Raw genomic sequence first — 21,000 nt, 5'->3', positions numbered from 1 at the left:
ACAAGTTTTTTCATGCAGTTGATAGATTTCCACTCCATGCGGCTAAATGCAGTGCCTTGCATAATGACAGGTTTGAAAAAACTTGTCCTGGATTTGTGCTGGAAATGGCCCTACTTGAAGATCACTTTAGATAAGCTGTTACCAGCAGGAGAGTGGGGTGGGAGGAAGTTTTGTTTCATGGTCTCTGTGTGTATATAATGTCTTCTGCAGTTTCCACGATATGCTATGCATCCGATGAAGTGAGCTGTAGCTCACGAAAGCTCATGCTCAAATAAACTGGTTAGTCTCTAAGGTGCCACAAGTACTCCTTTTCTTTTTTCTTTTTACGAATACAGACTAACACGGCTGTTACTCTGAAACCTGTCATTTTCCTGAGGGTTACCCCTAAATAAAGTTACTTCTGGCTGTGGAGTCTCTGAAAGAGGTTCCATGTTGTTGCTTACTAAAATGGAGATTAATATGTTCCTGCTCCCCTTCCTTGCCAAAGGATGGCCACTTGACCAATGATTGCCCATCGACTTTGATGACTCCTGGCTAGAGGAATCAGTTTTTCCTTTGTCTTTGAGAAACCAGTTTACCTCCTCCTGCTGTCTCATGGAGACTGTTTACTACTTATATGTAAACTGAGGTAAACACACATTCCTTTGTTTAGGACAGACCTGTTTAACAACTTTTGCTTAATCAGGGCTGTGTGCGTTTGAACATGTGCTACCATCACCATACATAACTTCACATATAATGTTGCTACCATGATACTATTGACCATCAACTTGTTAGTTTTCAAATGATACTTCACAAGGCATATTTTGTACAAAGACTATTACTAGAGTATATGCTGTGACCATGGGACACTTTGCAGAACAACTAAGTGTGGTATGTAACCTATCACTTTTATAAGCTTCTGTACCAGATGACTGGAAGATAGCCATGTGACACCAATTTTTTAAAAAAGCTCCAAAGGCAATCCTGGCAATTACAGGCAAACTGGTTTAAACTATAGTAAAGAATAAAATAATCAGACATATAGATGAACACAATTTGTTGGGGGGAAGAGTCAACAGTTTTTGTAAAGGGAAATCACACCTCACAAATCTCTTAGAATTCTTTGAGGGGGTCAATAAACATGTGGACAAGGATGATCCAATAGATATAGTGTACTTAGATTTTCAAAAGCCTTTGACAAGATCCCTCACTGAAGGCTCTTAAGCAAAGTAAGCAGCCACGGAATAAGAGGGAAGGTCTTCTCATAGATCAGTAACTGATTAAAAGACAAGAAAGAAAGGGTAGGAATAAATGGTCAGTTTTCTAGAATGGAGAGAGATAAATATTGGCCCCTCACAGGGATCTGTACCGGGACCGTGCTGTTCAACATCTTCATAAATGATCTGGAAAAGTGGTAAACAGTGAGGTGGCAAAGTTGGCAGATGATATAAAATTACTCAGGATAGTTAAGTCCAAAGCAGACTGCGAAGAGTTACAATGGGATCTCACAAAGCTGGGTTACTGGGCAACAAAATGGTAGATTATATTCAATGCTGGTAAAAGGCAAAGTAATGTACACTGGAAAAAATCCCAAGTATACATATAAAATGATAGGATTTAAATTAGCTATTGCCACTCAAGAAAGATCTTGGAGTCTTTGTGGATAGTCTGAACACATCAGCTCAATCTGCAGCAGCAGTCAAAAAAGCTGATAATGTTAGGAATCATTAGGAAAAGGATAGATAAAATGACAGATAAAATCATAATTCCACTATATAAATCCATGGTACATCCATACCTTGAATACTGCATGCAGTTCTGGTTGTCCCATCTCACAAAAGATATACTAGAAATGGAAAAAGGTACAAAGAACGGGTAATGAAAATGATTATGGGTTTGAACAGCTTCCACATGAGAAGAAAGACTGGGACTGTTCAGCTCAGAAAAGAGATGAGTAAGAGGGTGGAGGATATGACAGAGATCTGTAAAATCATGAATGGTGTGGAGAACGGAAATAAGTGTTATTTACCCCTTCACATACCACAAGAAGTAGGAGTCATCCAATGAAATAGGCATCAGGTTTAAAAACAAACCTAAGGAAGTACTTCACATAATGCACAGTCAGTCAATCTACAGAACTCGTTGCCAGGGGATGTTGTGAAATCCAAAAGCGTAACTGGGTTAAAAAGAATTAGGTAAATTCACGGAGGATAGGTCAATCAATGGTTGTCAGCCAAGATGGTCAAGGAAAACCCTATGCCCTGGGTGTCCCTAAACCTCTGATTGCAAAAGCTGGGACTGGATGACAGGGGGATTGATCACTTTATAAAATTGCTCTGTTCAGTTCGGTCCATTCCCTCTGAAGCATCTGGCACTGGCCACTGTTGGAAGACAAGATACTTGGCTAGATTGACCATTGATCTGACTCAATATGGCCATTCTTAGATTTGAAATATAGCAAATATAATGTAAAGCACATGTTAAAGGATCCTGAGAAGTTAAAAAAAAAAACAAAAAACAAAAAAAACCCACATACCTGTTTTTGTCTCTCTATTTCCATTCTAATTTTGGCTGCTTGTTCTTGAGGGTGGATTAGGACTGAATTTCCAGCTATTACAGTATGCTCCAATGTTTCTGGAGATTCTGAAACACATGTATATATTTAACAGATAGCACAGTCAGGAATATTACTCTTGTCGGGGCTTGGGAACTACTAGCCAGAACACTAAAAACGTAGGTATTACAGGTCAACCCAGTGTTTCATCTGGGGGTGGGTTTCCCTAATTGAGTCTAAGGAAAACACCCTAATGAGAAGTTCCTCCTCCAACATCCTCACTGGCTCCTGGGAAGGTGGAAATTGGCACTTCCCACCACCTAGAGTTCTGTCCCTGGATCTTGTAGAGGGGCCCATCTTTTTTATTGGTTGGGGTTTAATAGCAACTTCTAAGATGGAGAGCTTCATCTTTCTCCTTTTCACTGTTCTCCCAGATGCAGGGAGATGGGGAAGGGGCTTCTCTTCCTCCACACACCCTCCTGAAGCAGTATTTACACTTTCCAACCCACCATCTTCCTAGCTGCTAAAAAAGAACAGCAAGCTTCTCACATTTTTTTTCCTCCCCTAAATTCATTCATAGCTTTCTGGAACAGATCAATGAAATCGGATCATGATTTGGTTTCACTGGTTCTGCCAAAATTCTCTAAGTCTTCAATAAGCTACTGAAAAAGCAACAGCAGCAGCAGCAACTCAGGTCTCTGCTGCCAGAAGGAGAGGTGTATAGGCAGCACTGCCAGGTAAAGACAGAAGAGACTCTCCTCATGCACCCTCAAGCAGAAGAGTTTTGAGCCTCTGCTTCTGCCTTCTCAGCATCCCCATGAACACCAGTCAGCTTCAATGGAGCATTTAAATTGAGAATGGTCACTGTTATGACTAGCTCTCAATATTCATGAGAAAAGGTTTCCTGCTCCCCTCTAGCAAGTGTATTTCTCACACTTTATTGATGAAGTAATAAAATTACCACATCTACACACACGCCTTAATGGCAAAGCCATTCCAAAAATTTCAGGGAATGCCTGTTCAATTTAAACAATGAGATTACAGCAAATGCATTCACGAGTATAAGTAAAATTCTAATGTGTTAAAGGTACTTGATCATTTACTTATTAAATAACTACAGTACTTGTGACTGAACTGCCTAATAGTTAGACTCTAAAAAACCAATCACATGCACTAATCCAATGACATCCCAGAAGCAAATGGGCAATAAACAAATGGTTGCAAAGTAATTACAAATCAAGCAGTAAACCCAATCTATTTCATGCTAAAGATAATTCAAAAGAGCTACTGAATCCAGGAACAAATGTCCTTCCAATTTATTGCTACTTGATATCCAGTATGTCAAGAAATATGGGAGAAAGGGAGTTCAGCCTCCCTCCAAAGAACTTTCTTTTAAAAGAAGTCCCTTTAAAAAAATTCAGAAATGGACCAATGGTAAAATTTTCAAAAAAGTAAGTCTCACTGAAAATCAAATGGTCTTTCTTAAAGCCAAGTCACATAGCCAGTTTTTAACCCACATCTCCAAAATGAACAGAACAAAGCACCAACTTTAGGCTGTTCACTAACGAGTTCTTATGGGGAAAGCAGTATTCACAGCTCTGCCCAGCCAGGCCTTCTTTGCTCTCAAAGCACATTTAATTTTAGTTGGAGAGCTGCACAATACTTACCAATGGCTTCAGAGACTGAATCAGTATGTTGTTCATGACCAGGATCTGAATCACATAATCGTCTCTCTTCACTAGCAAGTGTTCCTGACTCAATTGTCTCAATTTCACTTTGAATCTCTGCATCACATTTTGAAGTCCACTGGTCTTTTTGGCTCCGGATCTTATTTAGCAATTTTTTTAAGACCAGTTTTGATTGTGGTTGGGGAGCCACTCTCACTTCATGATCTAGGAGGAACACAGACCTCAAACTCTTAAAAGGTATAAGAACAAGACAAAACAAGGTACACATTATGTAAGTCACTGATTGTAAACAAAATCATCCCAGTAAGATATTTACCGTGGCAAAATTTGTTTTCATTAGCTGCTTATACAAATGGATTAAGGAGACACAAAACCTTCTGATATGGAATAGAGAGAGGTTCTCAGCATAGATATCTTAAGGTACCTTTTCAAAATATTTATAATGTGCATGTATTACAGTCAACATGCAATTTCACTAGTTACATTTACAAATCCTGCAACTTCTTAGGATAGTCCTCAGTACTATTCAACACAATTCATAGGACTGAGACAAAAAGAACAAGAGTTCACTTTTTCATTTGAAGTTTGTATTTATTACACTCCAATTTCTGGAATGGAAAGTATCAAAAGCTGTTAAGGATGCACAGATTTCATATCTATAATTACAAAAATACTTTAATAACTAGTTAATCTACATTCAACTTAAACTACTCAAAGCCATGGTTCCAAAGAAACTGTAGCTTATCCCCCTTCTAAATTCAGTAGTTCTTATTCTTAGATGTTAAAATTAATTAAAGAGAGATGAAGATACCATGATCTCTGGTATTTAATATACTTTCTATTTTTATTTTATTTAATTCACTACTACATTTTCCAAAATTCCTGTACAAAAACAATACCTCTTTTTCCTCTGGTACATCCAAATGGCTTAAATAATGAAGTATAACCAATACAAGAGTTAAACTTGAAAGTTTCTTACTCTCTGGTTCACTGGGGTGCTGAGCTTCCTTTTCTGCCACCTCGTCCAAATTTGGTTGAGTCTCACATGCAAAATCTGGCTCCAGGGAGATGTCCAAGTCCTCATCTTGAGACCGATCAGAGGGAATTGGCAAAGGCTGTGGCTCTAGGTGCAAAATCATGTCTCCTTTCATTTCTAAAAAAGAAATTAAACCATGTGAAAGTGTCATATATTCTAATCTGTAATCGGAATACAACCACTTTAAATTGCAAGAGTAAGACCAGCACATAAGAAGCTCCTCAAGAGTTCCAAAATTAAAACTTCGTTTCAAAGAAACTAAGAAAGTTGTTTGAATCTTTCAACACATCTAATTTACATCTCCTACTACAAAGTTGTTTTTTTTTTTAATACTGTATCCTGACAGTGGCTCACTTAATCTTTCAAAATAGCTTACTCCTATCTCCACTGTACATATCTTCAAAGGCAAACTCCAGTTCCCTCTGCCAGTCTTCTTTAATTTCCAGGCGTCTGTATGCAGGTTCGAACAGCTGAGGTGGCATCTGTGCCACAATCTGTCTTCTGCGTGCCAGGTCCATATTCTGCATCTGTTCAAGTTCTTTCATTAGCCTTTCCCGGTCCTTCAAGTAGCAAAGTAATCAATTAACAATTTAGCATTCACATCCAGACAGTTTGACATGAAAAGTAATAAAACATTTTCATTTAGCTGCCACGAGATTTGTTTAATGCTTGCTTCATATTGGAATACAAAATTCCTGAGCTTAAATATATACACACAGAACACCTCTTAAAATATATTAATCAAGATATCCTACACTCATTTATTGGCATCAAGAGAGTCATTAATAGCACTGAAGGATCAGCTACAATGTTAAAGATCAGAAAATATACCTGTAGGCCAACCTTCCTAAATATAGGGTAACTCCAAGTTTTCTATTTTATAGAACAAAACATTGGGTGTTAAATTGCTGACCTGCAAAGGATTTTTTTTTTAAAGATCGGGCTAGTACTCTCTTTGCATTGTCATGATATATAAAAGAAGTCAAAGTCTGTTTTAAATGTTTCCTTCTATTTTATACCTTAGAAATATCAGCAGTCAATTTTGGTCTTCCCTAGTTTTGCTAGATGACTGGTTGGGGTCTTGGAGGAGATTATAGAGATATTAGCTCGCACACCTTGCCTGACAGATTGGGGATATTGAATATTTAAGGAAGACTTCTTTTCTCCAAAATGTTAGTCAAGTTAAACAAGTGTTAAAACAAAAACCGGGGAGTTACAACAGTGACTAAAATCCATTCCTTTCTTAAAAGCCCAACTTTTACCTCATCTCTTGTGATATAATTCTTCTAATTCTCTAGTCACCATCAAGACCTTTGTGCTAAACAGAAGCAGAATTGCTATGGCTCCAAAAATTAGTGGACAATTTTGCAAATGTTGGGCTTAATCTGTCTGTGCCTTCACTCATCATTTGGAAAATGAAGATATCTTCCCCCCCCCTTTAAGGGCTTGTTACGAAGATAACTTCTTTGATCTTTCTGAAGTACTCAGATACTTTGATAAGCACTACAGAACAGCCATAAGGCAATTAACAATTTTATATTCACTGCAAGGGGTAGATGGTGTACAATAAATAAGGCCTGGGTTCATTTACTGAAAAATTATAATAAACTATTGAACCCTTGTTCCTATATACGTAATGAGGCACAGATGTTCTGTGGAAAAAAAGTAGTAAGTGATCTAGGCACCCTAGATATAATTTAACTATATCACAAACAAAACCCACCACTAGTAAGGAAGTTAATTTAATAAATTAAATCCCTCTTCCCCATACAATAGTTTGTCATCTCTAAAATTCCCCCCATTTTCAAACATCTTGGGGAAAAAAAGATGAGCTCTGCAATGTACTCAAAAGATCAGGGTATTTTGTATCAAGGGAGATGTGAATTCCAAAGTGGTAGGATGATCACTGGAAACACTCAGCCAACAGCGCTTTTTCATTTGTATCAGACTCAAAAACAAACAGAGCCCTGGTCTACACTAGGAGTTGAGGTCGAATTTAACAGCGTTATATCAATTTAACCCTGCACCCATCCACACGACGAAGCCCTTTTTTCGACTTAAAGGACTCTTAAAATTGATTTCCTTACTCCATTCCTGACAACGGGATTAGTGCTGAAATCGGCCTTGCCGGGTCAAACTTGGGGTACTGTGAACGTAATTAGACGGTATTGGCCTTCGGGAGCTATTGCTCCTTGTGACCACTCTGGACAGCACTTGCAACTCAGATGCACTAACCAGGTAGACAGGAAAAGGTCCACGAACTTTAGAATTTCATTTCCTGTTTGTCCAGCGTGGCAAGCTGCAGGTGACCATTCAGAGCTCATCAGCAGAGGTGACCATGATGGAGTCCCAGAATCGCAAAAGAGCTCCAGCATGAACCGAATGGGAAGTACAGGATCTGATCGCTCTATGGGGAAGGGAATCCATGCTATCAGAACTCTGACCCGGTTTTTAAAATGCCAAAACACTTGTCAAAATCTCCCAGGACATGAAGGACATAACAGGGACCCGAAGCAGTGCCGCGTGAAACTTAAGGAGATGAGGCAAGCCTACCAGAAAACCAGAGAGGCAAACGGCCGCTCCGGGTCAGAGCCCCAAACATGCCGCTTCTATGATGAGTTGCATGCCATTTTAGGGGGTTCAGCCACCACTACCCCAACTGTGTTGTTTGACTCCTGCAATGGAGATGGAGGCAACATGGAAGCAGGTTTTGGGGACGAGGAAGATGATGATGATGATGAGGTTGTAGATAGCTCACAGCAAGCAAGCGGAGAAACCGGTTTTCCCAACAGCCAGGAACGGTTTCTCACCCTGGACCTGGAGCCAGTACCCCACGAACCCACCCAAGGCTGCCTCCCAGACCTGCCAGGTGGAGAAGGGACCTCTGGTGAGTGTACCTTTTTAAATAGTATACATGGTTTAAAAGCAAGCGTGTTTAATGATTAATTTGCCCTGGTATTCGCGGCCAATACAGCTACAGGAAAAGTCTGTTAACATGTCTGGGGATGGAGCGGAAATCCTCCAGGGACATCTCCATAAAGCTTTCCTGGATGTACTCCCAAAGCCTTTGCAAAAGGTTTCTGGGGAGGGCAGCCTTATTCCGTCCACCATGGTAGGACACTTTACCACGCCAAGCCAGTAGCACATAGTCGGGAATCACTGAAGAACAAAGCATTGCAGCGTATGTTTGCTGGCTTTCAAACATCTGTTCTTTATCTCTCTGTGTTATCCTCAGGAGAGTGATATCATTCATGGTCACCTGGTTGAAACAGGGTGCTTTTCTTAAGGGGACATTCAGAGGTGCCCGTTCCTGCTGGGCTGTTTGTCTGTGGCTGAACAGAAATGATCCCCGCTGTTAGCCACAGGGAGGGGTGAGCCATGCGGTGGGGGGAGGCAAAATGCAACCTTGTAACAAAAGCATGTGCTATGTATGTAATGTTAACAGCAAGGTTTACCGTGAAAGAGTGTACCCATTGTTCTATAAAATGTGTCTTTTTCTCTCTCCACCAGCTGCATGTGTTTCAAGGATCACAGGATCTACTCCTTCCCAGAGGCTAGCAAAGATTAGAAGGCGAAAAAAACGCACTCGCGATTAAATGTTCTCTGAGCTCATGCTGTCCTCCCACACTGAGAGCACAGACAAATGCGTGGAGGCAAATAATGTCAGAGTGCAAGAAAGTACAAAATGACCAGGAGGAGAGGTGGCGGGCTGAAGAGAATAAGTGGTGGGCTAAAGAGAGGGCTGAAGCTGAAAGGGGGGGGCAGCATGATGAGAGGAAGCAGGATTCAATGCTGAGGCTGCTGGAGGATCAAACGAATATGCTCCAGCGTATGGTTGAGCTGCAGGAAAGGCAGCAGGAGCACAGACCATTGCTACAGCCCCTGTGTAACCAACCGCCCTCCTCCCCAAGTTCCATAGCCTCCACACCCAGATGCCCAAGAACGGGGCGCGGGGGCCCCCAGCCACTCCACCCCAGAGGGTTGCCCAAGCAACAGAAGGCTGGCATTCAATAAGTTTTAAACTTTTGAAGTGCTGTGTGGCCTTGTCCTTCCCTCCTCCACCACCCCTCCTAGGCTACCTTGGCAGTTATCCCCATATTTGTGTGATGAATTAATAAAGAATGCATGAATGTGAAGCAACGACTTTACTGCCTCTGCAAGCAGTGATCGAAGTGGGGAGGGGAGGGTGGTTAGCTTACAGGGAAGTAGAGTGAACCAAGGGGGGTGGAGACATCAAGGAGAAACAAACAGAACTTTCACACCATAGCCTGGCCAGTCATGAAACTGGTTTTCAAAGTTCCTCTGATGCACACCGCCTTGCTCTTCTAACCGCCCTGGTGTCTGGCTGCACATAACCAGCAGCCAGGCGATTTGCCTCAACTTCCCAACCCCGCCATAAACGTCTCCCCCTTACTCTCACAGGTATTGTGGAGCACACAGCAAGCAGTAATAACATTGGAAATACTGGTTTCGCTGAGGTCTAACCGAGTCAGTAAACTGCGCCAGTGTGCTTTTAAACATCCAAATGCACATTCTACCACCATTCTGCACTTGCTCAGCCTGTAGTTGAACAGCTCCTGACTGCTGTCCAGGCTGCCTGTGTACGGCTTCATGAGCCATGGCATTAAGGGGTAGGCTGGGTCCCCAAGGATAACTATAGGCATTTCAACATCCCCAATGGTTATTTTCTGGTCTGGGAATAAAGTCCCTTCCTGCAGCTTTTGAAACAGACCAGAGTTCCTGAAATGCAAGCGTCATGTACCTTTCCTGGCCATCCCACGTTGATGTTGGTGAAACGTCGCTCGTGATCCACCAGTGCTTGCAGCACTATTGAAAAGTACCCCTTGCGGTTTATGTACTCGCTGGCTTGGTGCTCCGGTGCCAAGATAGGGATATGCGTTCCGTCTATAGTCCCACCACAGTTAGGGAATCCCATTGCAGCAAAGCCATCCATTATGACCTGCACATTTCCCAGGGTCACTACCCTTGATATCAGCAGATCTTTGATTGTGTTGGCTACTTGCATCACAGCAGCCCCCACAGTAGATTTGCCCACCCCAAATTGATTCCCGACTGACAGGTAGCTGTCTGGTGTTGCAAGCCTCCACAGGCTATTGCCACTCGCTTGTGAACTGTGAGGGCTGCTCTCATCTTGTTATTCTTGTGCCTCAGGGCAGGGGAAAGTAAGTCACAAACTTCCATGAAAGTGCCCTTACGCATGCAAAAGTTTCACAGCCACTGGGAATCATCCCAGACCTGCAACACTGTGCAGTTCCACCAGTCTGTGCTTGTTTCCCGGGCCCAGAATCGGCGTTCCACTGCATGAACCTGCCCCCTTAGCACCATGATGCCCACATTGCCAGGGCTCGTACCTTGAGAGAAGTCTGTGTCCATGTCCTCATCACTCTTGTCACCGTGCTGACATCGCCTACTAGTCCGGTTTCGCTTTGACATGTTCTGGTGCAGCATATATTGCTGGATAATGCACGTGGTGTTTAATGTGCTCCTAATTGCCAAAGTGATCTGAGCAGGCTCCATGCTTGCCATGGTATGGCGTCTGCACAGAAAAAAGGCGCGGAACAATTGTCTGCCATTGCTCCAACGGAGGGAGGGGCGACTGACAACATGGCTTACAGGGAATTAAAATCAATAAAGGGCGTAGCTTTACATCAAGGAGAAACAAAAACAACTGTCACATAGAATGGCCTCCTCAAGGATTGAACTCAAAACCCTGGGTTTAGCAGGCCAATGCTCAACCCACTGAGCTATCCCTCCCCCGGCAGGACTGAATCTCCATTAAACTTTTCAAGGTGCCCCAGACAGACCTCACCGAAACGACTGTAGGCCGTTGATTTCACGGAGGGAGGGAGGGGGGAGCAAATGAATACAAAACAAATCTGGTCTATTTCTTGTTTTGATCCACTCCATCTATCTTTTACATCTTTGGCTGGCAGCAGACGGTGCAGCAGGGACTGCTAGCTATCCTCATCTCCTGCCTGCTCAGCAGAAGACGGTACAATAGGACTGCCGGCAGGACTAAAGAGAATGACCTGGTCGACTCACTCCTATTTTAGTCCCTGCACCCATGTCTGCCCAAGCGCTCCTGACCGACCTTACCGAGGCGGCCTGGAGCACCTCAGACACGATGACGATGGTTATCAGGCCTATTGCACCGTCTGCTGCCACAAGGCAATGGGTTGCTGCTGTGTAGCAATGCAGTACCGTGTCTGTCAGCACCTAGGAGACGTACGGTGACAGTGAGCTGAGCGGGCTCCATGCTTGCCGTGGTATGGCGTCTGCACAGGTAACTCAGGAAAAAAGGTGCGAAACGACTGTCTGCTGCTGCTTTCACGGAGGGAGGGCCTGACGACATGTACCCAGAACCACCCGCGACAATGTTTTTGCCCCATTAGGCATTGGGATCTCAACCCAGAATTCCAATGGGCAGCGGAGACTGCGAGAACTGTGGGATAGCTACCCACAGTGCAATGCTCCGGAAGTCGACCCTAGCCTCGGTACTGTGGAAGCACTCCGCTGAGTTAATGCACTTAGAGCATTTTGTGTGGGGACACACAATTGACTATATAAAAACGATTTCTAAAAAAACAACTTCTATAAATTCAAACTAATTTCGTAGTGTAGACATACCCAGAGATGCTTGGGGCTGAACTATGGCAGTATGGAACACGGGCTGGATTGAAGACAAACTCATTTACCGTATATACTCATTCATTAGCCCGTTCATTTATAAGCTGACCCCACAAGATGGATAGGTAAGAAGAGTAAAAACTGTATGACCCTTTCATAAGCCGACTCTATATTTCAGGGGTTGGCAAACTCTGGCTTCTGGCCTGTCAGGGTAAACTGCTGGCGGGTCAGGACGTTTTGTTTACCTGGAGCGTTCACAGACACGGAGCTGCTCTGTTCCCAGTGGCTGCGGTTTGCCATTCCGCGGCCACTGGGAGCTGAGGAGCTCCATGCCTGTGAATGCTCCAGGTAAACAAAACGACAATGTATTAGATATTCAATTCAATGATTTCATAGCGTTTAAAATCATCAATTTTGGTGTAGACCTGTTTATAAGCCGACCCCCGCTCTTTGATGTGTCACTTTTTTACCAAAAATATTCAGTTTTTATGAACGAGTATATACGGTAATTTGTCACTAAAGTTAATTTAAACCCAGGCTTTTGGAGGTAAAGTTTATGCATTCCTACTAAAAGGTAGCTGCTGCTTCAGATTCCCCCACATGTAAAGTGAGAATAATTACTTTTCTCCCAGCTAATATTCTGTGGATTAAGTCTTATCAGTCATGCTGCCTCTAAAGAATGCTGGGTTAAAAAGTACATAGTTTGCAATCACCTTTACTATGCGCAATTAAAAATCATTCTGTCATCTCTTATAAAATTAGGAGAGGAAGGGAGCAGAGTAGCCTGTATTCAGAATATATGTTTTAACTTTAGAACAACCTAGTTATTCACACTCGCTACTGGGTGTTGCTGAGCACTGTCATCATTATGTAGTAACACAGTTAAATACCTAAATGGGGATGAGAAGGACTATCAGAATTAGATGTCAAATTCCAAAGTCAGGAATTTCACTATTACTTAATATAAAGCATAGGTCATTTTTAAATGTTTAAAAGAACTGTATTTTGCCTAAAATTAAATATTTCAATATTCAGTTTTTAATGTTCATTTAGCATTGAAGCGAGAATTAAAGTAGGAAGAAAGACCAATTACAGTGTCTTAAATAAAGCTTTTGTAGATGTCAAGTAAAAATGTGAAACATGCCCAAGTGATTATAAACCTTATGTCCTGCTGATTTTCACTCATGCGCTTTTGAAAACTTTACCCTTCATTAAAACTTAATCTAGAGTTGAAGAAAATCAATATAATAGTTTTATGAAAATTTTTAAAGGTCACTAAAGGAACCGCTACAGTTCTTAGAACACTGTGAGAGATGGGGATTCTGAAACACTTAAGCTTTGAATCTGCCTAAATTGTTCCTGCTGTTTGACCACCTTATTGATTTAGACCACTTTAAGCAGTTTATTCACATTGCAGTACTTCAGCTAAAAACCCTTTACATTAAAGGGGCAGCAGTGTTCAAGATCAAGCCAAACAATTCTGAAGCAAAGAACTTAGAAGCATACCAGCAGAGTTTGCAAGCTTTGCAAAATAAATAGCTCAAATTCACTCCACTTTTTTTTTAAAATCAATCTAAGGCATTATTTACTATGTATATGTTTGTGGGCAATTTTGGTAAAAAAATAAGTCAATTTAAAAACAGAACGTACATTCCCACTTCTTATACACTCATTTCAACATTCCTTTTCCAGTGTTTGCAACTCAAGACCTACACCTAACCAAAAACCTTTTTATTTATTGTTTTCATATATCAGGTTTTTGTAAAATTTGGGCATTATCCACAAAACCTGAACTATCTGCAGCATTCCTTTAATTTTCAAATCCCTGTCATTTTAATGACAGAGAGAATTGCTTCTTACCTTCTGAACATTCTGATTGCAGGGCTGAGCAAAATGAGAACAGTTTTCTTTTAAGGATATGCATTTTGAAAACATCCATTATTCCAAGGTCTTTCCTGAAGTCAGCATATTCTAGTTCAAATTAATTAATTTAGAATCCAGTTTACTACTGTTTGGTTTTTTAATTGCTGGTCATTTTGACATTTATGAAGAATTACAGTGTACTATTTCTACTTTGCTTACCTGTGCCAAATGGACTATCTTCAAGGCATGACTTCCTCTCAGATGTGCTTTTTCAAGCTGTTCTCTCCTCTCTCTCTCTCCCTCTTTTTGTAGTTCGTCCAACCGCTTTGCTTCCTCTTCAGCTACTAATCGAGCATCTGGCTGGTAGTCAATTAGTAACAGTTCAAATATCACAAAGAACTGTGCAGACTCAGAATATAGCAAACAGATGAGTAATTCTGTAGTCAATTATTCAGCCAAACGACTTTAAAAAGTAGTTATGAGTGGCTATACTCAACTTGTAATGTATACAACTGAAGCAGTACAAAATTGTTTTTATACTTTTGAAAAAGGCACATGTACGTAGTGACATCTATAATCCTCTCATTTTGAGATGTCAAGTTGTTCTAGTTTCAAGTGCTACTGTGGAAAATGCCTTATACAATATTTATAGTAGCTTGGCTACACCAAAAAACACCCAGGATTTTTCATTCAATACAAGGTATAATGCGGAATACAGACAGTGCTATACATCTGATTTCATACTAGGTTGATTTTTTTTTTTTTTTTTAACATAACAGAAAATACAGAAGTCTTCCCAGATTCATATGGAAAATGAACACATTCTGTGAGTTTTGCAAAGTAAGAGCCTTCTGAAATCTGGCCACCTAGTTGAAAAAAGTTAATGTGAAAACTCAAGGCCCATACACAAGGATGCACAGGCAACACCATAGGGAAAACATTTTCCAAGTTTCACATATGAAAAACTCTGAGGCATCTGCTCTTAGCCTTTAGGCCATGATCCTTCAAATATTTAACAATCCTGGGTAATTTTAGGCAAGCAAGCAGTCCCACTGAACATAATGTGACTACTCAAGTAAGTATTTGCAGGATTGGGGCCCAAATACATTCGCAAAATGTACGCTGTTACAAGTCTTCACCATTTGAAATCCAAATTAGCTGATGTTTTCATTATAATTATGTGATACCAGCTCCTAGATCATTTAAAACAAGTACTGCGAAACTAGTATCTGTTGCCACAGATTTAAAATCCATCGATGCAATACAACAGTACTGAAATAAGGGAGCATATGCCATAGACATATTTGACATCCATCACCTGCTCTGTGTCAATTTCTCTATCCACATAAGGTTCAGAAAGATGGTGATGAGTAACAGAAAACTTGTCAGCATTATAGACCTTCACCGTAGGCACTCTTTTCACTTCAAAGTTCTAAAAAGCAGAAAGTACAAATTATCAGTTACTTTACCAGCTGCACTGTTCCATTATGAGCTACATGGAACATAAATAAATGATTTGCATAGATTTTCAAACTACGTATATATTAACTAACAAACCACATTCAACATGAGGCACAGAAAGGGTTTAATGACTGACAGCGTCTAACAGCCCAAGACAAACTCCTCCCTGCCAACCGTCATTAATCTTAAGGATATGGTTCCAATTTTCAACAGTTATTACCTTAATTTAAAAGTGCTTTGTTTTTAATGTACTAATACAGATCCCAATTATAGCAGCTGTCACAATGTAGGACAACCAAAACTACACAATATACTTTCAAACAACAAAGCAAAAGTAAAATCTCTCAAATACACTCAACTGCAGACTACATTTACAAATGTCTAAATGTCTTATGATGGTGTCAGAATTACTAGTAGTTCTGTTCAAGAAAAGACATTCCTTATATTAGCAAATGTCTACGCTGTTCCTCCAAAATGTGTACAATTGAGGAGAGGAGAAAAACAGGCAACACCTAATTGAAAAATCTTCTGACTTCGTTTCTGAATTTCCCTGGGCTTTTTAAAATGAGTGCCAAAAGGTTTAAATTGGGTTGATATATAATGTGTGCAGGAGAGGGCCTCAACCCACCAAAGCAAGGTTTCTCTCTTGCAGATGTTAGTGGCCCACAGATGGTGTGAGAGAAGATAGGAATCGTACCCGAGTAGGATATGATGCAAACAAATGCAGCAGAGGCGGCGGTTGGCCTTTATCCCCTTTGAAAATGTCAACATATTCTCCCCATGTCTCATGCATATATACCCTGTACCTCTGCACCTGTGGTCCTCTGTACTCCCCACCCACACTCATATCCCACCAGTGTTCTGTCTCCTTCATGTGCATCTACCTCATGTCTCCTTCAGAGGCCCCCATTCCAAGACCAGGGAGCCATGCCACCCCTTCATATGCCTTCCCCAGTCCTCTACTCCCATCTCTATACCTTATTTTATTTATATATATCATATATTATATATATATATACACACACACACACACACACACAAAGAGAGCGCACGAGTTTCAACTTTCCCAATGGAGTGAGACTACCACCACTCTAAGTATTGAAAACACATGCTTTCTAGTCTAGAAATATTGGTGATGCATCAATAATATAGCCCCACTGACAATTTAACTACTTGAAATGTTAAACAATACAAAAATGTGTTACCGGAATTATCTGGGACAATAAATCAAAGTAATTATAACAGACCCACATAAACTAGAATATTTATAGATACTAACTATAGCTTTGAGAACAGACAATTCCCATAATTAAACTTAATTAGATTACCTATTGCTAGCCCTCTTCCCTACAACTTTAAGAATATAATTAGATATAGTTCTTTTGAAATATTTGAAAATTTAACATTAACCAGTCATTAACAGATTACGTTTTAATCAAATCTCCAGCATTTTATGTAAGAGTTGCAAATAATATTTGTTGCAAAGATGAGAAAGTTATGTCACAAGGCTGTAATTTTCCAATTAATGCAACAACAAAAAATCCCCTTAGGACGCAAAGACCCTTAGTGGCCTATTTCTCCATTTGTGATCAATGTTATTACTGCTCCTGTAGTTAAGGATCTGTCAGAGTTTCTATTAGGGGTTTCCAATCCAGCCTGAAAAAAATTCACTCCACTTCAGCACACTGATCTTAGCGGCAGCATTTTTTTCTGCAATTTAACAGAACAAAACACAATTTAAGCTATTTTTAAGAGTGCTGAAATCAAGAAGAGTTTATCAATTTAAAACAATTTGAGGTGCTTCTATAAGAAACAATTTTTCAAAGGAAAAAATGTTATGGGCCCCAGCAGTTTCCCCCCCCCGAGTTACTAAGATTTCAATCCAGCATAGCGCTTGCTCAATTTTAATTATGGAAGTATTCCCACTGAAGTCAATTGGACTGTGTGCTCAGAGTCAAGCATGTGCATAAGTGCTTTGTTGGATCAAGGCCCAAATTATTCACGTCTAAAAGCCACTGCCATGAGAGTACTTTATGATAATATATTGTGATCCTTCAATATTAGAAGTGGATATACTGTCAACAGGTATATTAAGTGAGCTAACAGCAGGCACAGTTTTGAAAGAAACTTCTTTCTCTAATATTAAAATGGTTTACAATAAATAGTATTGTCCAGTTCCAGATAAAATTAAGTAGAAATGTACTTAATATAAAATCACCACAAGATTAAAAATATGTTTAGTGTTATTTTTCAAACTTAGGCTCCAATTCTATGATAGACCTCTGTGGTGCACAAAAGCCCCACAGCAGACAATGAAACTCCAAGTGGGTGTACGTCTGTGCATGAAAAATTACTGCAGGATCAGTATCTTAGTTTCCATTTGCTTTTCTAAACCACTGGTTTTAACAAAAAAAATTTGTGACGTGTCATTACCTGTTCTTTATGAAAATATGCGTATGATATGAATATGACATAACTGAGATGTACTTTACACAAGATGGCTCATGGAGATATCATTGGAAAGGAAGGGGGTCAAGTTTGGGAAACAAAGGATTCCTGCCTATTTAAGGGTGGGAAGGAAGGCAAATGGGACTTCTCCTTTCCATGGCCTATCTGCCCAAGAAGAAAGATTGCTAAAGCCACCTGAAGGGAAGGCAAGGGGGGAGTACAGACTGAGACAGGGGTCCAGTCTGAAAAGAAATATAACAAACTCTGAACCACAGAAACTTTGCAACCTGCCTAAAACAACATTCAGAATAATAAATTACATTGTGTAACCTGTTTCTTAAGTATATTGAGCTTAGTTTGCGTACTTTGGTTTAAATGCTCAGTAATCTGCTTTGTTCTGCCTGTTATCTTTTATATTCACTTAAAATTCACCTTTTGTGGTTAATAAACTTATTACTTGTTTATAATATAACCCCTTTTATGTAATCTCTAATGGCGGGGGGAAGAAGTTGTGCATATCTCCCTCCACATTGAGGTAGGGGGCAAATTTCATAAAACCTTTGGGTTTGTACCCCTTAAAAGGAGTGGGCATCGGAGGGCTGGAGCAAGCCCCTAAGGCTGAATCCATCTCTCTGTGCAGCTGGGTGTGGCCCTGCCTCTGTGCTTGGCTGGAAGAGGCTTGTGAGCATAACCCAGCAAGGCCAGGTAAAGGGGACCCAGGCTGGCATAATAGACAGGCTCAGTGATGCCTCAGCACATCAGGTGACACCCCAAAGGGCCCAAACCCATCACAAAATTGTTCTAGCATATATTCTGTACTCCATATTCCACAAGTATAACAAAGAAAATGCGAAAACAGCTCAAGAAAAAAAGCTAACAGAATCTTAAAGCTCTCAGTTACACACGCAAACCAAAGTATCACATTATAAAATCATTAAAACGGGATTGGGGCTGTACATGTATTTTGGGGGAAAGAGCATTTAAACTTTCATGTAATTGCCTCAATGCTAATAAAGACTGAAAGAGCTCATTAATCAAGAAAAATCAGATCAGTCTCACAAAACAAAAACACACCACCACCACAAACCAAATTAAATATAAAAAAACCTAATGACAAGGAGTATGTTTGAGCATAAAAATTAATTCTTTAATTTGCCCTTGAAGTCTTTGGTGCACTATTGCAACTTACAACATGCAAACAGTGAATTCAGACATCATGCTTCCAGAAGACAGAATAAAGCCATAGTAATGCTTATATTTTACCCTGAAATTATCACCATCCCCACATATTGGATACTCACCTCAAAAGGATGGGGTGGAGGTGGTGGCAGGCTTGCAATTTTGGCAGCTCTCTCTTTTTCCACATACAATGCATGCTTACGTGCATTTGTTCGCCTTGGGCAAGAATGAAGAATGGTTGGAAAAGTGTGTTCAAACAGGAATATTAGCACTGTAAAAATCAAAGGTAAACCTAAAAACTTATTTTAATTAATCTTTGTATGTACCCTTATAACAACTCTCAAGGGGTGAGTGAACAGAAGTAATTTGATCAGTGAACAGGCAACTGAAAAAGAAAGGCAGCACAGAATAATCAGTATCTTGAAATAATGCAGATGTTCAAAAAGTGATTAGAATTGCAGAGAGCACAAGCTTCTGAACAAAATCAACCCCTCTTTTTAAATAAGCTTCCTGAATATTACTGGGTTGCATGTGTCACTTTGGTCAGCCCACTTTAATTTTTCACATGTACACAAACTTACCTATAGTGCCTCATCTCCTCTAGTAATACTATCTTCTAATGCATATCATTTATTTTTTCATGCCTGTTCAAATTTGAACTCATCTGCTGAGAACACTAAGAAGCATGACAGCCAGTGGATTGGTGGATTTTATGAAGTGGATATCTGTCCCTTAGGAACTGAACCGAGATCAATTCATTTCATATGTCACTGTCATATGTCAACCACACAAGGGGGCTGAAACCAGTGATGACGGTGAAAAGCCCTTCATCACACTGATAGCTCCCTGAGCCATCTAGTTCATTTGACCATTTTATCCCCTTGTTTTTCAAGCTAGAATTTTTACTAAACTCCATAACTTCATCAAGCACTATATGGAATTCCTAAACTACAAACGTACCAAACAAGAAGTCTCAAGGTTCCTGCATTTCACTCTTTATACACTATAATCTGCATTTTAAAGAAAAGTAAATTACCACTATATACCATGTTTGCTCTGTCCACAGTTTTTCTTTTTGCTTTTTCTGTTCTTTCAGGGCTTCTTTATGTCTCTTCTCTGCTCTTTGTTTCCTTTCCTCTGCTTCCTTTGCCAGAGCCACCAAATCAGGTTCCTTTACAATGAAATGTAATGAATGTTATAATAAACACTTCGCCCAGATTCTAATTACTTATAATACTATCAACATGACAATTCAAGTATTACTGCTGACAAACAGCAAGTCATATGATAGAAATGCATCGTGTTTAATCCTGTACTATAAGAATCAAAATATTCTGCAAAAAGAAAAAGGAGTACTCGTGGCACCTTAGAGACTAACAAATTTATCTGAGCATAAGCTTTCGTGAGCTACATGAAATCACTTTCCCTTACTCTATTGCTTTCCTTATTTGCTCTTTGTATCATTCTGTACCAATAGCAACAAATTTGCCATGCCCTTCCCCTCCCCCATCCTTCATTGAAACAGTTTGAAAAGCTTAGTTTTCCTCTGCATCTACTCACTGACTGCTAGCTGCATCTATTAGAAGCAAGAATTTTTCAAAATACCAATTTCATACCAAAGTGATGCTAGCATTTCAAAGAACCATTACCACAATTTATCAACAATGTAGTATTTTAGCAAAAACTCCTTACAATGCCACATCCTTTTTGTGCCTCCTTTTCCACTGTTGCCGATTCCTAGGATATATCAACAGTAACTCTATCCTTTGTAGTTAGTTGCCTCTTCTTACTATAGTACTAATATGCAATTCTACAGCACATTCCATCCTAGGATATTAAAGCACTTCAGTAATAATTAAGTCTCAACACCAGGTGAAGTAGCACAATCCCCTTCTTATAGATGGAGAAACTGAGGTAGGGGTTAAGTGACTTACCAAAGGTCATGCAGGAAATCTGTAGCAGAGCTAGGTCTCCTGGCTTCTAGTGTAGGTCTACACAGCAATAGACATTTGCAGCTGGCATGTGCCAGCTGACTTGTGCTCACAGGGCTCAGGCTGTTTGAGCCCACAAGTCTACATAGCAATTGAACAACCCAGCAGCCCAAGCCTCACAAGCCTCAGTTGGCTAGCACAGGCTAGCCA

At 40.3% G+C, this 21,000-nt stretch overlaps 1 protein-coding gene across 2 annotated transcripts in view; it reads right to left on the bottom strand.

Annotated features, from left to right (window-relative positions):
* CEP295 (centrosomal protein 295) overlaps nucleotides 1-21,000 on the bottom strand; it is a 55,560-nt gene that overhangs the window by 29,717 nt on the left and 4,843 nt on the right. For both annotated transcript variants that reach the window (XM_074956647.1, XM_074956640.1), the window contains exons 4-11: nucleotides 19,906-20,030; nucleotides 18,982-19,075; nucleotides 15,090-15,203; nucleotides 13,991-14,131; nucleotides 5,637-5,820; nucleotides 5,204-5,377; nucleotides 4,204-4,428; nucleotides 2,519-2,625 (exon numbers count right to left, since the gene is read on the bottom strand). In XM_074956647.1, the coding sequence (XP_074812748.1) occupies nucleotides 2,519-2,625; nucleotides 4,204-4,428; nucleotides 5,204-5,377; nucleotides 5,637-5,820; nucleotides 13,991-14,131; nucleotides 15,090-15,203; nucleotides 18,982-19,075; nucleotides 19,906-20,030 (1,164 nt within the window). The remainder of the gene's footprint in view (nucleotides 1-2,518; nucleotides 2,626-4,203; nucleotides 4,429-5,203; nucleotides 5,378-5,636; nucleotides 5,821-13,990; nucleotides 14,132-15,089; nucleotides 15,204-18,981; nucleotides 19,076-19,905; nucleotides 20,031-21,000) is intronic.

Source organism: Natator depressus, chromosome 1 (genome assembly GCF_965152275.1).
Source record: "Natator depressus isolate rNatDep1 chromosome 1, rNatDep2.hap1, whole genome shotgun sequence".
In the NCBI taxonomy this organism is placed as follows: domain Eukaryota; kingdom Metazoa; phylum Chordata; order Testudines; family Cheloniidae; genus Natator; species Natator depressus.
This window is presented reverse-complemented; position numbering and strand designations above follow the sequence as displayed.